This window comes from Cucumis melo, chromosome 11, assembly GCF_025177605.1.
Source record: "Cucumis melo cultivar AY chromosome 11, USDA_Cmelo_AY_1.0, whole genome shotgun sequence".
NCBI classification, from domain to species: Eukaryota; Viridiplantae; Streptophyta; class Magnoliopsida; order Cucurbitales; family Cucurbitaceae; genus Cucumis; species Cucumis melo.
In genome coordinates, this window is record NC_066867.1 from 4,716,712 (window position 1) to 4,733,067 (window position 16,356).

Sequence of the window (16,356 nt, forward strand, 5' to 3'; positions counted from 1 at the left end):
CCCACTTTTTGCTTTATTTTCAAGCCAAATACAACCCCAATAATACTCTAAACCACTCTTTTTTAATCCCATAAGCCATTCTTCTTTCTCTCTCTACCTACCCTCATAGTTTTAAGGAAGGTCTAAATTAGTTGGTTTGACTGAAATATGTATGTAAAGGAGTCAAAGACAGTTACCTTGAAGCTTTTCCTTGAGTATATATATGATCTTTATTGTTTTACTTTAGCACAGGCCAAAATTTGAAGATGAAGTATAATGAGATCTCTCACTTTAGTCACCCACAACACAAGCTCAAATTTGAGTATTCAGAGTCTCCATTTAAATGTGATGGCTGTAAGGAGGTTGGTATAGGCTGTCGTTACAAATGCACAATTTGCGACTTTGACCTCCACATGCATTGTGCCATCCCTTCCTCTTCTATCTCGCACCCTTTCTACACCAGGTGCTCCTTCCAGTTCATGTCTCGCCAGCCCGGCAACACTCCTCGATATTGCAACGCCTGTGAGAAGGATGTTAATGGTTTTCTTTACCACTGCAAAGCTTGTGGTTTTGATCTTCACCCATGTTGTGCCAAGCTCCCGATGGCGCTCAATGATGGTGAAATCAAGCTTTACCTTTACAAGAAAGTGAGTTCATCTTGTCATAAGTGTGGGCGGAAAGGAAGAAGCTGGAGTTACAGGTCTTCTTGTAAGAAGTACAATCTACATGTAGCTTGTGTGAAAGAAATGCTTGAGGAGAGTTGGCATGAATTGCATTTTGGAAGAGGAAAATCTATCAAATTGGAGACAAGAATTCCTAGTCTTAAGAATACTCTTCAGACTTATCACAACAAGGACAAGGGTAAGATGAAGAGGTGTTGTGAGATGGCTGGTATGGCCGTCCAAAGTGTTATATCTGCAGTGCTAGGAGATCCTACGGCTCTGATTGCCGGGGTCATCGGGGTCCTCATATCAGCAGCATAATTTTTTTTTAGTATAGTAATTTTGGAGGTTGGAGGATCAAACCTCCCATCTCTAAAGTAAAACCTCATGTCAATTACGATTGAGCTAAGCACACTTTGGCAAACAACATAATTGTCGGTAATGTCAAATTAGAATTAGGATTAGGACTGGGATCAGGTTTGTTTAGTATGAACTTACTTGTAGGATATCGGACCTTCATGAATCTCATGATATCATTTAGTTGTAGCCAAAATTCCAAAAGCCTAACATGTTAATTATTTCTCTAGTAGTATATCATTTCTCTGACCAAAAGAAAAACTCAGTAATTTTCTTTCAACTGAAATTCCTACGAGTTCACAGAATATAATCTAAAAAGGCAGCCTACCTAAAACGAAGATGAAGAAACAAGGGGAAAATAACGCCCCAGAGCCAGCAGATTCTCCATCTTTAGTCCTGAAGCTCTCATGTATTAAGAAAAGCTTGTCTACGTATAGATAACACGACACATTTACAATAGCTAAACAGCGAAGATATTGAAACTAAGCACAAATTATTTATGCATAAAGACAAAATTAAAAGAAACAACTGAACATAATTTACAATAAAGATAATGCTAAACACAAATTTAGGTTAAGAATAAATAATAATATCGAAGAGGGGTTCATCCAATCATGTAGGCCAATCTTGAGTTAGAGAGTTCATCTCAAATATAAATTGTGTGGTAGGATATTCAAAATTCATTTGGGGTCATTTGAATTTGAACACACAAACTTAAATAAAAGAATGTTTAAAGTAAAGTCAGTATAAACCATTTGTTAGTTTAGTTGGAAACAATACAAAAACAACAATTGCTACAAGCTCACGAAGCAGACATATCTAAATATCGACGAAGTGTGTCTTCATAAACTACAGCAGTTTGATTATGCCTACTACGGCTGATATATGTGATTACCTTTCCCCTTTTCTCTCAAATATAAAAGTATTTCATGCTTGAAAATATTTCCAAAATTGGCAAACATATAAATACAAAAAAGAGTGATCATAATGTACATATCAACATATATATGCATACACTCACAAATATCCCTTCACAATTCATTTTATCAATGTTAAATCATCAATTAACCTTTAAGATACCGATGGGCGATGGGTTAAGATAAATTTAATTATATAAACACTTTAACACTCCCCTCTCTGTAAAATACTTTACAAGTGGAAATCAATATTAAAGAGGGGTAGAATGAGGGCTTGAAACTTTGATTAGAGGACTTCCTATCCTACTCTTATATCATGTTAAATCACAATTAATCCAAAAGCATAATATGAGGGTTAGGATAAATTTAATTATATTAACGCTTCAACCATTAAGACCTATCTTTCAAAAAAAAATTCGTATTCAAATTTATACAAATTTAGAAGGGTGGTCTAATCATGAGTTTAGCTCAACTGACACCTGTATGTACCCATAGACGATAGGTCTTAGGTTCAAATCTTCCCTCCGCTCCATTTAATTACGATACTTTTCCAAAAAATTTAGAAGGGTGCATTGATAGGAAAGTCCTATATTGAAACTGTCCAATATCAAAATATCCATGGTCGGAACAATTTTAATTTTGGGCCATCCTCAAGTTCCCAAGGAAAAGCTAGACATTTTTACTTTCAATTTGGGGCCTTAATTGGTTGGCTTATAAGAAAGAAAGACGTGCTTTATGGCTTGGGTTGGAAAAATAAGAAAAGAGAGAGAGTGAGTGAGTGAGTGAGTGACAGAGAAAAGGCAATATTCCACAACAGAGATGCATTCAACAAAGAAACGACAAATAGTGTCAATAAAAAATAAAAAAGGTTTTGCTAAGTGTGAAAGGAACGTATGAAAAGGGAATAATGAATAAGAAAGAAAGAGTTGGGCCAAAAGTCTACCTGTTAACTGAATGTGTTTGGGTCTTCTTTTACTTGCCTACACTGTATAGCTTTAAGATTTTCCCTTAAAGATGATGAATGAGACACGCTTTTTTGGTCCAGAGCCTCATAAAAGGGTCTCCAAATCTGCTCTACCTGATCAATACATACCGTGAAACTAAGAAATTTCGATCCCATCGATCCATTTTTACTATATAGTTAATTTGCATCTTCAATTATGAGCCCACATCGCAATTTCAGCAAAATTTCCCTTTTCAGAAAGTGGACTTTCCCTTTTCCTGTCAATAGCACCAATTATTTATATTGTCACAGAATGGTATCAATTATATCACACTTGAAGCCGCCCCCCCAACAATCCATGGAAGAAGGAAAAAGTCAAGAAATAGGACATAAATGTAATGGAAAATTAGTGAGATTATTTACTCGCCTAATGCTCAGTTCTGAAAGCAGTAATTTAGAGCTAAAAGCCTTGCAGAAATTAATTTAGGATACATGATTTACACGTGATATCTTTCTAATGAAATTCATAACTAATTTAGAAAAAGATGTGTCAGGTATTATAACAAATAGTTCGATCCCCTACCTCGCAATTCTTTAACTTTAACAAAACAAGAAACAGAAAATATATGGTTAAAGAAATATTAATTTCTAAATATTATTTTTTAATAAGGTTAACAAAAAGAAGTCGTTTCCATATATATATATTATTTCAAAAAGACTGTTGAAAACATTTATGATATCACACATAAAATAGTGCTTTTACATTTCAGTTATTAAAAACTGAAAAAAAAAAATGCTACTTTGCATCTCCAAACATTCTACAATGATTACTTTCCATTATATGCATGTATTAATGATTCTCTGTGAATACTGAAGAGAGATGATAGCAATACCTCATGAGACAGAATCTGGATGGTATAATTCAGTACTGCAAGGAACAGTTATGACACGGGACAAGGTCCTTCTCCTTCTCTGTTTCAGTCCAAGAAGTAATTTGGTTGGTACTATTTTCAGTCTCCATTCTCCCAACTTCTTAATCCTATATTCAAACATGACACAGGACAGTCACCCATCTGTGGCATCAAGATTGATCCGCACAATTAATGTCCTTTTTTTACTTCTGGATAGGAGACAATTTCATTATCGGATCAAAGAAAACTCATCCTCACGGCCAGGTAGTGACCTCTCGCCTGCCCGACATCTAAAACAATAAGGCTTCCAAATCCAAATTAATCAAGTTAACACTACGATTACATAAGAAATTTTCTAACTAGAGGCCATGAAATGTAGAAAAAGGAGCCAAAAGGAGAGTTCTCATCTCTGCCCTGATTGAACCATTAGCACATTATGATTATGTAAAAGAATTGTATATTGAGATTCAAAAGGTTAATATTTTGAGTACAGGTAAATGAACTACGGGATGGAGATTGAACCTCCGATCTCTAAGGAAGAGACTATACTAATTACCGCTGATCTAAGGCAAGCTTCACTTTAGCTTCAAAAGGTTCACATTAATGTTGATCAAACAAGTGTTTTCACTGCATTTTTTGATGCTGAAGTTGGGATAGAAAAGTTACCAATTGTTGTCATTGTCAAAGAGTGAGAGACACGTTGAACAGTCGGTTGGTCGATAATGGGGTCTTTCTCCCCTGTAGATAAATGGTCAGTATGGCCCCGCTTCTGCACAGTTTTGGTATCTAGTTGTAGCACCAAGGAAACTTCAATATGGAAAAGGATCATACCCTAATATTCAGTGCATTTCCGCCGTTTTTATACGGTCTTATCATGGCCCCATCATTCACATGCCCTGCTAATCTTCTCTCAGTTTCCTTTGTATATAAATATATAAAACGATTCACTACATACCCATCTTCTCCTCCACTCGACCGACTTCACCATTTTCCCTCTTACAAGCAAAAAACCATGGGGGTCTGTGCCTCATCTCAGCACTCAAATGCTAGCCTCACCAACTGGCCTTTCACTGCGAAAATTATTCATACAGATGGTAGGCTACAAGAATTGAGGCACCCAGTAAAGGCCAGCCACATTCTCAATCAAAATCCCAACTGTTTCCTCTGTAGTTCAGAATCTATGAAAATCGATTCAATCGTCCCTCAAATATCCAGCGACAGAGAGCTCGAATTGGGGGAGATTTATTTCCTAATCCCGCTCAAGAAAGCCCATCTTCCGATCTCTTTAACGGATTTATGTAGTTTGGCCGCCAAAGCAAATGTGGCCCTTGCAAGCTCCAAGAAAGCGCATCCGTCTTTGAAAGCGGCGCCGACCGCCGTTGGGTACCGAATCGGAGCGGCTGGGACGTCGTACTGAGATTCCGGCGAAGTTGGTTTAAAGCCATTTGGGAGAAGAAGCGGAAGGTGTGGGCGGAGAGTGATGGCATTGCATCTGAAGAATGCGTCCATGGCGAAAGCTGAGTAGTTGAGAGATGAATTTCTTTGTGTAAAGTTTGTAAAGAGAAACAGAGCACAAAGCTTGAAGCCAATGCACACTCTAATCTTTTTTCTTAATTATTCTTTTGGTTATTATTCTTTCATATTTTTCCTTTTTTATATATATTATTTTCCAAATTGAGAGACCCAAACCTACAATAGAACTATCATATTAAAACTGGATTGTAAAATTTATATAATTTTAGAAATAGTATTAGAAATAGTAACGATGGTATAAATTCAAGTTTTTAATTTTATAATTCAGATATCTAATTTCTACTATTATTTTAAGTTCAAGGATCTAATTTTAACATTTGTATGTCTTTTAGAACACAATTCTTACCATTAAAAATTTAATAATGTAAATTTAAATGCTATTGGTTTTTGAAATATACCCTTAAAGTCTTATGAATAATTTGGTAAATTGTTGTCAATTTTAATAAAATAATTTAATGATCATGGATGAAAAATGTCCATTATAAATAAATTAAAGCTCATTTCGAGAAATTTTTTTAATTTAGTATTTCAATTCTCTCTTATGTATATAGTTTTCTTATTTATCAAATTTTCATTTTTACTCTACTTTATATATATATATATATATATATATATATATATATATATATATATGTATATAGTTACACATTGTATTTTTCAAGAGTAAATCTATTTTCTCTTGATTTCTTACTAAATTTTCCATCTTTAGGTAGAATTTAAAAAAAAAAATCAAGTCGAAATATTAAATCATAAAAAAAATGATACTTAAGATATAGCTCAATAAAAAGAAAAAAAATATCCAATAAAAAGTGACAAAAGAAAAACTAAAATTTAGACCCAAGGTATTTTTGGAAAGCCATTTATGAAGGTTTCTTAACAATGGTTGGTTTAAAATTGAAGTAAAGAATTTAGTGTTGAAAGTAGGTTATATATAACAGTAATAATATAGAACATCATAGAACTAAGCAAACATGCTATCCTAAGTCTAGTAAAATAATCATATAACTAATCATAGACATTTTGATGTGATATCTCATGATTGTTGTCCTTTCATTCCAACTACAAGAGAAAGTAGTACTAAGAAACTCTATGATTTACGTAAAAATTATTATTTTATTAGATCAAATTTAGATCTCATCTTATATTATTTTTATATCTTAATTAGAAAACATTTAGGGTCGATGAGTTTGTTATTATACTCCAACGTGGTTATAATAGTTTGTGTTTAGGATACGAGCTATTTTAGTTTGGTTATAATATTATGTGTTTAGTTCTGAACTAGTTTATAGGCATCTTTGAATTGATTGGAGGAAAATAATGTTTTTTCTTTCTTTTAAATGTATTTTTGTTTAAACTCTTTGATTAAAAGATTGTTTTAAATAGATTTTGAAAGTGTTTCAAATACTATTTTGAGTGGTCATTAAATACTTCAAATTTTTCTAAAATAATTTATTTTTAAAATTAAACACTTGAAAAGTTAACCAAACACATCATTAGTTCGAGTTAATATTTAATAAACATGATAATTGAAGTGAAATTTGAAATAGTAATATAGTAGAATTAATTGTGAGTTGTAATAGTTGGAATTACCAACAGTTATATAGTTCGAATTCAAAAGATGAAGTGTGTTAGGAAGAATATATGGTACTATTATGGTCTATGTTACAAATGAAGAGAGATGACAACTAAAGAATTATAGACAGTTAGGGTTTTGAAATACTTTTACTAAAACTAAATATGAGTTCAAATAATTTGAAGTTGTGTCCGAATATTATAAAAAAAAAGGTTGAGGGTCCAAATACTTCCTTATAATGGAGAGTAGTTTTAGAAAGAATAATCTAAGTTTATAGCAATATTTTTAAAAAATTACAAATACAATAAAGTGCGATAGATTTACTTATTTAGTTGACCTCTCGGGCAATCACACCAAAAATTTGAGTTCCATTTGGATTTTCTTATTGATCAATAACAACCACAACATTGTCATCATACCGTATTATCATACCATTTTCTCGTTTGAGTTCTTTACAAGTACATACAATTACAGCTCTGATCACTTCTAAGTGCAAACATTGACATACTTTCATTAATACCATCCCTCACAATTATCCCTCACCTACACATGTGGATATTATATCAAGACACATTTCTTAGGATTCAAATTATTATTTCATATTTTTAAAGTTGAGATAATGTTGAACTTAATCCTCCAAAACACACACTTTAAGAGTTGATCTATGTTTTAAGTTAAAACAACCATCCAACTACCAAGTTTGGGGGCATCCAATAATGTTTATGTCTTGGCAAGTCTCACAACTTCATCCTTTCACCCAATTGAGATCAACTCTATGCTTTAATAATTTAATCTATGTTTATAATATAAATGAATAACATCTCTAATTTTAATTAATAGAGGTTTTCTTGGTTATCAATTTTATAAACTACTGTTTTGTTTTTCATTTATATATAGGGATGTTCAGCAAAAACACAATACCTGATTATTTAAGGTTAAATTATAGATTTACATTGGAGTATAACAAAATAAAAAAAAGCTTAGAGATATGAAAGTTTAAAAGTTAAAATTAGATAGAATGTCTTTTTTTTTTCTTCCTTTTTGAAGTATAGAATCCATCCAAACTTGAATTGTATACAAGTGTACAAAAGTGAATCGTAAAAGGTAACCCTCTTAATCGATGATTCAAAGCACGATTTAGAATAATTTGGATTTGGTACCAGATGGTTTCTGCATTTTTCTTACGATATATGATAATATCAGCATTATTGTTTGTCTTGAACTACTTCTAAGACTATCACTATAATTTGACATGAGTTCTTTTAGCACATTTTGTCTTCAACCACATTCGTTTGAAGAAATTTTTCAAGAGATCACCCAAGACTAAATTGTTCCAAAGCTAAGCCTATTTAATTTTGGATATCTTATGATTTGCGCCACGTAAAGGAAAATAAATATTGTTTGAATTAGTAGTAACTATAAATTTCTCAAGTCTTTCTTAACTATATTTTCATATCCTCTTATGATTTCTTTCGATCAAATGTGATCTTCTTATATTTAAGTACCCCAGACTTGGTTGTTACACAATGACGAATCTAAAAAATATAACTCGAACCTAAGTTGGAAGGGATTGACAAACAGAATAACTACTAAACTACTTACAAGTATTAAAAATAAAATAGTTATATATATATATATATATATATATATATATATATATATATATATATATATATATATATATATATATAATATAAAAACCATATAGTTGAAGAGGGACTCGAGCCTCATGGGACTATACTAAATCCACCGGTGGTGCTACATCATAAATTAACAAATTCAATTATTTTTGTTAAAAAGACTTTTTTTCACTTCTACTATGCATATAAATAAACTAATTGAAAAAACAACAAAATCAGAAACACAAGAATTTACGTGAAAAATTTCAAACCATAAGAAATTAAAAATTATTACAACCATATTGAATTGTCTCCACGTACACTCGTTAAGGGGAAAAAGCACTCACTCAAGGCATTATATCAATCACTCAAGTAAAGTTAATATACCAGACTTAAAGTGTGCTTCAAGGTAGGGATGATTTGAAACCAAATTTGTAGACTTTTTTTATGGTACTTACAACTTATACTCATTACTTACCTGTACATTTCTTATGTGTTTTTGAAAAATTCAATAGCACCAACTAATCTTCATTTTAAGTTATGGTTAAATCAAAGAATATAATATACATCGATAATATATAAGGATAACGATAAAAGGATGAAAATAATAAATCCTAAACCTAAATCTTATATCCCTATTCTTTTAATACGTATAAAAAAGTGAAGACTTGTCAACTTTTCATTAAGTTTAGGGTGGCATACAATATTGGATGAATATATCCTATCTAGGCCTATATTTTTTACGATACACTGGTATTAATTACAACATATTTTTCGTAGACAAAAAGGCAGAATTGTGCTGTCTTTGAGAAAGACAAGGCATTTTAATAAGCAACAACATACACAATTTCTCTATTTATTAAATTAATTAAATTTCAAAGATTGAAAGTTTTTCAATTTGTGTTCAACGTACCATTTTCATTTTTCCATATTATGCAAGGTTGTCTTGTCTTTTCATTAAAATTAGACTTTGGCACATTCCCACTATCTCATTCAAATAAAGTTGGAATTTTTGTCCTATATGTATGTTGTAGGATGATTTTAATTAGGAGATAATAGGGATGAATACGACAAACGTGTTATGTTCTTTTATTTTTATCGAAGATATTAATCGTTGGATCAATTTACGATGGTTTGGACGTTCCTTCTTCTTCATCTTTATTTTAACTATATATATATATATATAGAATATCTTCAAACCGTGATTTGACAATTTAAACTACTAAATATGCATGGCGTTTTGAATATATCTACGATATGATCTTGAATGTGCTCATCTTGATTTTATGCATTTAACTTATTTACATTTACTTATAATTTTGACTTTATGGGTCCAATGAAATGTATTTTGATCTTTAATATTCTTAGAGGCATATTGTCCATCTTCTGAATTATTCTTAAATAAAAAACCGCTCTTTCTATGTCATTGAATTAACGTAGCTAGTTAACACACTATAGAGCAATGAACCGCAAAAATCTCTATGTTGGTTCTTTTTTTATATTGCTTTACATTATATATATATGTTTCTGTTTATTTGTCATTTCTACAACAATATAGAGAGTGTCTCTCCAAATCATAGAATCAAATGTGGCTTCCATTCCCTTACCAAGAAAAAGAAACACATGAAGTTTTAAATTTGGTATTGAAACTACTGATGGAATTATTTATATAAACAAAGTCACACTTCTTATTTATATATATAAAAAATCATTTAAAACCTTGAGTTGATGAATTAATTAACTTCGTCACTCTAAGTTTTCTTTTTCATATACGAGAATATTCAGGTCAGCTTACGCGTACCTTGACTAATCTCACAAGACAACTCATTTGACCCTATAATATTTGGATGTCAACAAAACTCGTAGAAAATTAATTTTTAAGTAGATAGCCACCATAGATTGAATCCATGACCTCTAAGTTTATATTACCATTGCATTGTTATGAATGTGGTTAATAGGTAAAATTTTAAGTTATACCAAAAAGATGTAATTAATTTGATTAATATTATGTTTAGTGCAAAGCTAAAGTTCATCTACTTTGTTCATTTAATTCACCCTAACTTTATGTATTTATATATAATTGAAAATTTGTAACTTATGGTATACTTTGTGAAATTTTATTAATACAGTGGAATGCCTAATAGAAATTACAAAGCTACATAAAAAATTAATATATTTTTTTTTTTGGAAACAACATAAAAATTAATAGTTATAAAAGGACAAAGCATAAATTCCAATCTCTTCATTCTAAAGAAAATTCCATGTTAGTGTGTTTGGTCAAAATAAAGCCATCTACTCTCATTTGCTACAAATAATTGCAATGATGTTTCTTTTTCTTTAATGAATTTGATCATAAAAAGAGAGAAGCAATTCTGAATGTTATGGGTGAATTTAAACTTAGTAGGATACACCAAAACAAGGAAAAAAGTTAGAAGATAGATCATAGTTTAATCTTGAAAAGAGAGAGAAAAAAAAAACAATTGTTTATTTGTTTATTTTTGAAATTGTTTGACCTAAAATAATTTAAATAGGTTAATGAAGAATATAACCAACATTATTAAATAAAATAGTTAAAATACCATTTTAGCAAGATTTGTTCAATTTTTAGTTATATGTACCTTTAGTAAATTTTAAATTTTGTAATTTTAAGTGAAATGGATTAAATAATAACCATAATTTTCAGGAAACATAATATGCAAATTAAATTATCATAAAATTAAAAATCGAACTTAACCAAATAAAATTATCATAAAATTACAAAAATAGTTAAAAGGGGAAAAAACAGTGATCAACTTTTTTAAGAAAAAAGAGGCTACGCTAACAAAAAGTAGTAGAACTAAAACTTTTTAAAGTGCTTTTTGAAAGGAACAAAGAAGAAAAGGAAACCAATCATGTGGATTGTCTTTAGATGGTTCATCAATGAAATCAAAATATTTTGTAACCATAAAAATACACACACACATATTATATAATATTTATATTTTAAGAACTATACATACAATATGCCATCACTTCTACCCTTTAATAATGCACAAGACACACATGAAAATTATTTTCTTCATGTCACAAATCACTTTTAATTATTATAATAATTGATATGACATGGTCAAGAGGTGACATTTTGTTTCTCTTCATTACCTTAATGTCTCATTTGATTAATTTTGGTCATATCAAAGTTTAAAGTTATATGAATTTTTAGATTTGATTTAGAGTCTATCAAATTATAAATGTTCACGTCATATATCAATTACTTGACTTTGTTATTTATAATAATAGTCTTTACAAGTTGAACGACTTCGATCCAACATAGCAATAGGAACTTATGCAATTAATATTGAACTTTCAAACATATCTCCTTAAACTTTTAAGTTTGTGTCTAATAAATCTACGAACTTTCAATTTTATTTCTAATAAATATGTGATAAATTAGAAATTTTTAAAAATAGAACCATGAGATCAAAGTATTTGTATCTATATAGTACAATACAAAAGAATTTGTAGATATAACAAAATTATTAGAGATCATTTAATTCTTGAAATTCATCGATCACTATAAGAAATCGGGGTTCTCTATACGCATATTCCAGCGTTGGCATAAAATTGTTGAAATTGTTGGAGGACCGGGGGCTATAATGGATTAGGGCCTATACTGGATTGAGAAAATGGTTTGTTAGAAGTGTTAGTTAAAGCATTTTGATTGATTTGTTCTGGCTATCCTACAATTTGTGGACTTTAGTTTTTAATTTGTTATTATGTTTTGTTTGTTGAATTAGTTAAAATGGGGGGAGGGGGGCGGCTATAATGGATTGTAAAGTTTGTTAGAAGTGTTAGGTAGCTTATAAAGATTGAAGTAATTTATGGTTAGTTTGTTCTAGCTATCCTGCAGTTATATGGTAGCCTCTTTAGTTTAAACTTTGCTTTAGTGAAAGTTGGGAGATTTGGTACTTATGAGTTATAGCTTGAAGTAAGTTTGAGCATTTGAGAGGAGGAATTAAAGACTAATCAAATCTATTTATGTTTTAGGTTTTTAACGATGGACAAGGGTTGGATGAAACTTAGGGATAAGTTCTCGGTTGAGTATAGAGAGGGCATGTCCCAATTTTTAGAGGTTGCAAAGTATCACATCGATGATTACAAACGGACAAGGTGTCCATGCAAGAGATGTACGAACTCAATTTGGGACTCATTAGAGGGTGTCGAGTGATATCTATTTTATTAACAATTGGAATATTCCCTTCCTATACAGACTCAGTGTATCATGAAGAGTTAGTGAACTTGCATAAAGGTATAGAAAGATTTGATGAAGAAACTAGCAGTAATCCTTTTGACAAAGGAACTAGCAATAACCATTTTCATGAAGAAAATGAAATATCGGGTATGCTTAATGATTTACAAACTATGATTGAACATGAAGAAGAAACGGAGTAAGATTTGGAGAAGGAAATGCCGTTTAATATTGCTGTAGAACAAGAGACAATAAGCATATTTCAGGAGTTATTGAATGAAACACGTAATGAGATATACCATGGTTGTTCTGAATTTTCCTTCCTCAACTTTTTGGTTAAGTTGATCCGTATCAAGGTTCTTAATGGTTGGAGTAACAAGTCCTTCGACATGTTATTAGAACAGTTAAAAGCAGTATTTCCAATAGGTACTACTATCCCTAGTTCATTCTATGAAGCTAAATGAAAACTCCATGACTTAGACTTAGGATACGAGACTATTCATGCGCGTAAGTACGACTATTCATGCGCGTAAGTACGACTATTCATGCACGTAAGTACAACTGCGTATTGTACTAGAAGGAATTTGGCAATTTGCAACATTGTCCAACTTGTAGTGAATCTCGGTATAATGTTAGTGCTATCAAAGGGAAATTTTTTTTTACATAAGGTATTGTGCCACTTTCTGTTAATACCGAGATTAAAGCAATTATTTGTATTGTAAGAAGGCTCGTCTGACAATATTAGATGGCATAAGGATAGACGAGTCAAAACAAAGGAAGTGTTAAGACATCCAACTAATGCATAGGGATATAAGCATCTTGATTGTGAATTTTCTGATTTCGCTTCAAATTCACGGAATGTTGGTTTGGGATTAGCTTCAAATAGATTTAATCCATATGGGAATATGAGTACGTCGTATAGTATGTGGCATGTGGTATTGTCAGTAAGGTACGATTTCACACGATAAAGCATGATTCCCAATGCATTCCTTGGAGATGTTAGTACTCTGGAAACTTGGAGTTCGAGAGTTGGAGATGTCAGTACTCTGGAAACTTGGAGTTCGAAAGTTCGAGATGTCAATACTCTGGAAACTTGGAGTTCGAGATATATGTACAGAAAAATGGGAAGATCCCAATCTCCAACGCCCTAGGAGCGGAGAAGCCAATAATCTCGTTACATGATGTTCGGTTCAGCAATACCATTGGTGTATTAACGCAAGATACATTTACAATCCACTGTCTTAAGTGGAAAGATTTTCCTCTAGAGTACATTGAGGTTGTCAAGGATAGTTTATAGGTAAGTAATTTATAAATTACTTTATATATATATTAAACCTACATAACATAAATTTAATCCATATTTTCTTTCCTTCGTAAGCAATGATTCGTGCTCTATTTCACAAATCAAGTACTTACTCGATTTATTGAGCATCAAATGTACATCTTGTGGAAAGAGTTCAGGAGGGACTTCTGTAGGCATTTTAAGTAGTTCAGCGACCCTAAACAAGCACGTGCCAATTCATTGTACAGATTGATGAATCGTTTGGAAGATTGACACTTCCTCTGCAATCATTGTAACAACTCAACTCCTTATACTAAGATTAGGTCATTCTATTAAAATAAATGAAAAAGAGGAAACCAAGTTCTTCAATAAGGATTTCAAATACTCGTTTATGACTCATAATTTGGAAAAATAGAAACAAATACTAGAAAATTTAATCCTAGTTTGAGCCATATCAAACGTTTAAATAAAAATAACATAGAAATAATTCATGAGTTCAATAATTTCAAATAAAAATATTAGAATCAAATATTGAAAACATGGAAGACAGAAGCAGCATAAAATTTTTCTATGGCACGTCACAGACCCTTCTTGTCATTTGCTAGCTTTCCTCTATCTCTACCTTTGACTGAAAAATTAAACATAGAAAGAGTGAGTATAAACATATACTCAGTAGAGGACCCTTACTAGTCCTGTTAAGTGTTTGTCTGTAACGCCCCCAAAATTAATATAATTTTGGAGTTAATTATCTTAGTTTTGTTTAATCAGATTTAATTTATTGGGTATTATTTTGAATTCATTTAATGAGAATTACTTGATTTTGTGAGTATTGAAATTAATTAAATATTTGTTGAATGAATATTTAATTAACTAGAGGTTTTGGCTTGTGGTGTTTATTGAGATTTAATTAAATGGTATGTTAAGATGTTTAAGTAAAGTTGTGGATTTTTTGTGTTGTTAAAATTTAATTAAATTAAACAATTATTTATGTTATTTAATTAAAGGAAAACTTTTATAAATATAACAAACTACTAAAATATTTACTGCCTGTATAACAAAGCCCATAAAGTTAGTCATTTTTTAAATATTCCAGGTTTGCCCTTCCATTTTTCTTCTTCGCTCTGCGATTTTTTTATCGTCTTTCTCCTTAACTCTTTTTTTTAGCTGTGATTTCTTTCCATCTTTCTTCTTTTTCTCTTCTTTTTTTACGTCGTTTAGATTTGGGTAACTAAATCTAATTTCTTTCTATCGTCTTTCTCTCTCTCTTTTCTTTTCATTGTGTGCATGTCTTTTTTCTTTTTTCTTCTTTTTCCTTTTTTTTTTCGTTCGCTGCATGCATCATTTTTCTTTTCTTTTTTTACGTTATTTAGATTAAGATAACCAAATCTAACAGATCATGTATAAAGAATCTTAAAAAAAATTGATTCGCTATTTGGATTAGGGTAGCTAAATCTAAACGATCGTATACCAAATTCTGAAAAAAAAAATTCTTTTAGATTTGGGGTTGCCAAATCTAAACGATCGTGTAGCCAAATCTAAACGATCGTATAACCAAATCTAAATGATCGTGTAACCCAATTAATTAAACGATCATATAACCAAATAAAACGATAGAATTGGAAAACAATATATAAACGATCGTGTACCAAACAATAGCCAAATCTAAACGATCATGTACCAAATATATTACACGCGTTACCAAATATATACACGCATTGTTGACGGGGCATTTTTGGTATTTTCCATTGCGGGCTTGCGGGCTTGTGGGTTTTTTCTGTTTCTAGAATTGTTTTATACAGTATAAATATTTTGTCGCTTTGTTATATTTTTGAAAGATCTCTTAATTAAATTATATAGTAGAAATTTGATTGAATATTTGATAATTATATGTATATATGGAAATATATGTATATATATATATATATATATATATATATAATTATTATGGGAAAGAAAAAGATAATTATATTTGTTGAAATATAATTATTTAAGGAAAAGATAATTATATTTTGGAGAAAAATATATTTATTAAGGGAGAAGAAAGAAAATAATTATATTTTGGGAAAAGAATAAAAATTGATTACTATGGAGGATAATTAATTATTTTAAAGAAAGATATATAAATATTGATTATGGAAGTTGTTATGGTTGGGTAAATAAGAAAAGAGAAGAAATTTAATTTATTTAAAAGGAAATTGATAATTATATATTGGAATATAATTATTAGAAAAAGGAATGTAACATCTCAAATCTTTAAGAAGTTTCTATTAATTATGTTAAATTACTTCGGTGTTATATTAAGGACTGGAGCCAAAATTTAACGATTGGGTTAAGATAATTCATGTTGAAATTTAT

The 16,356-nt window shown here is 30.6% G+C and overlaps 1 protein-coding gene and 1 long non-coding RNA gene across 3 annotated transcripts; one reads left to right on the forward strand and one right to left on the reverse strand.

The window, feature by feature from the left end:
- On the forward strand, positions 1 to 1,233 carry LOC103498438 (uncharacterized). Its single transcript, XM_008461043.3, has one exon. The coding sequence runs from the start codon at positions 246 to 248 to the stop codon at positions 960 to 962; it is 717 nt and encodes a 238-aa protein (XP_008459265.1). The 5' UTR covers positions 1 to 245; the 3' UTR covers positions 963 to 1,233.
- A 2-nt stretch (positions 1,234 to 1,235) lies between these two features.
- Positions 1,236 to 5,463, reverse strand: LOC127144008 (uncharacterized). Of its 2 annotated transcripts, none has more exons than XR_007815503.1 (3): positions 4,436 to 5,463; positions 3,752 to 3,897; positions 1,236 to 3,136 (listed from the first exon to the last, which is right to left on the reverse strand). It is a non-coding gene; the product is annotated as an uncharacterized LOC127144008 (long non-coding RNA). The 2 variants fall into 2 exon arrangements; XR_007815502.1 differs by having other exon boundaries at positions 3,752 to 4,048.
- Positions 5,464 to 16,356: the final 10,893 nt, after the last annotated feature.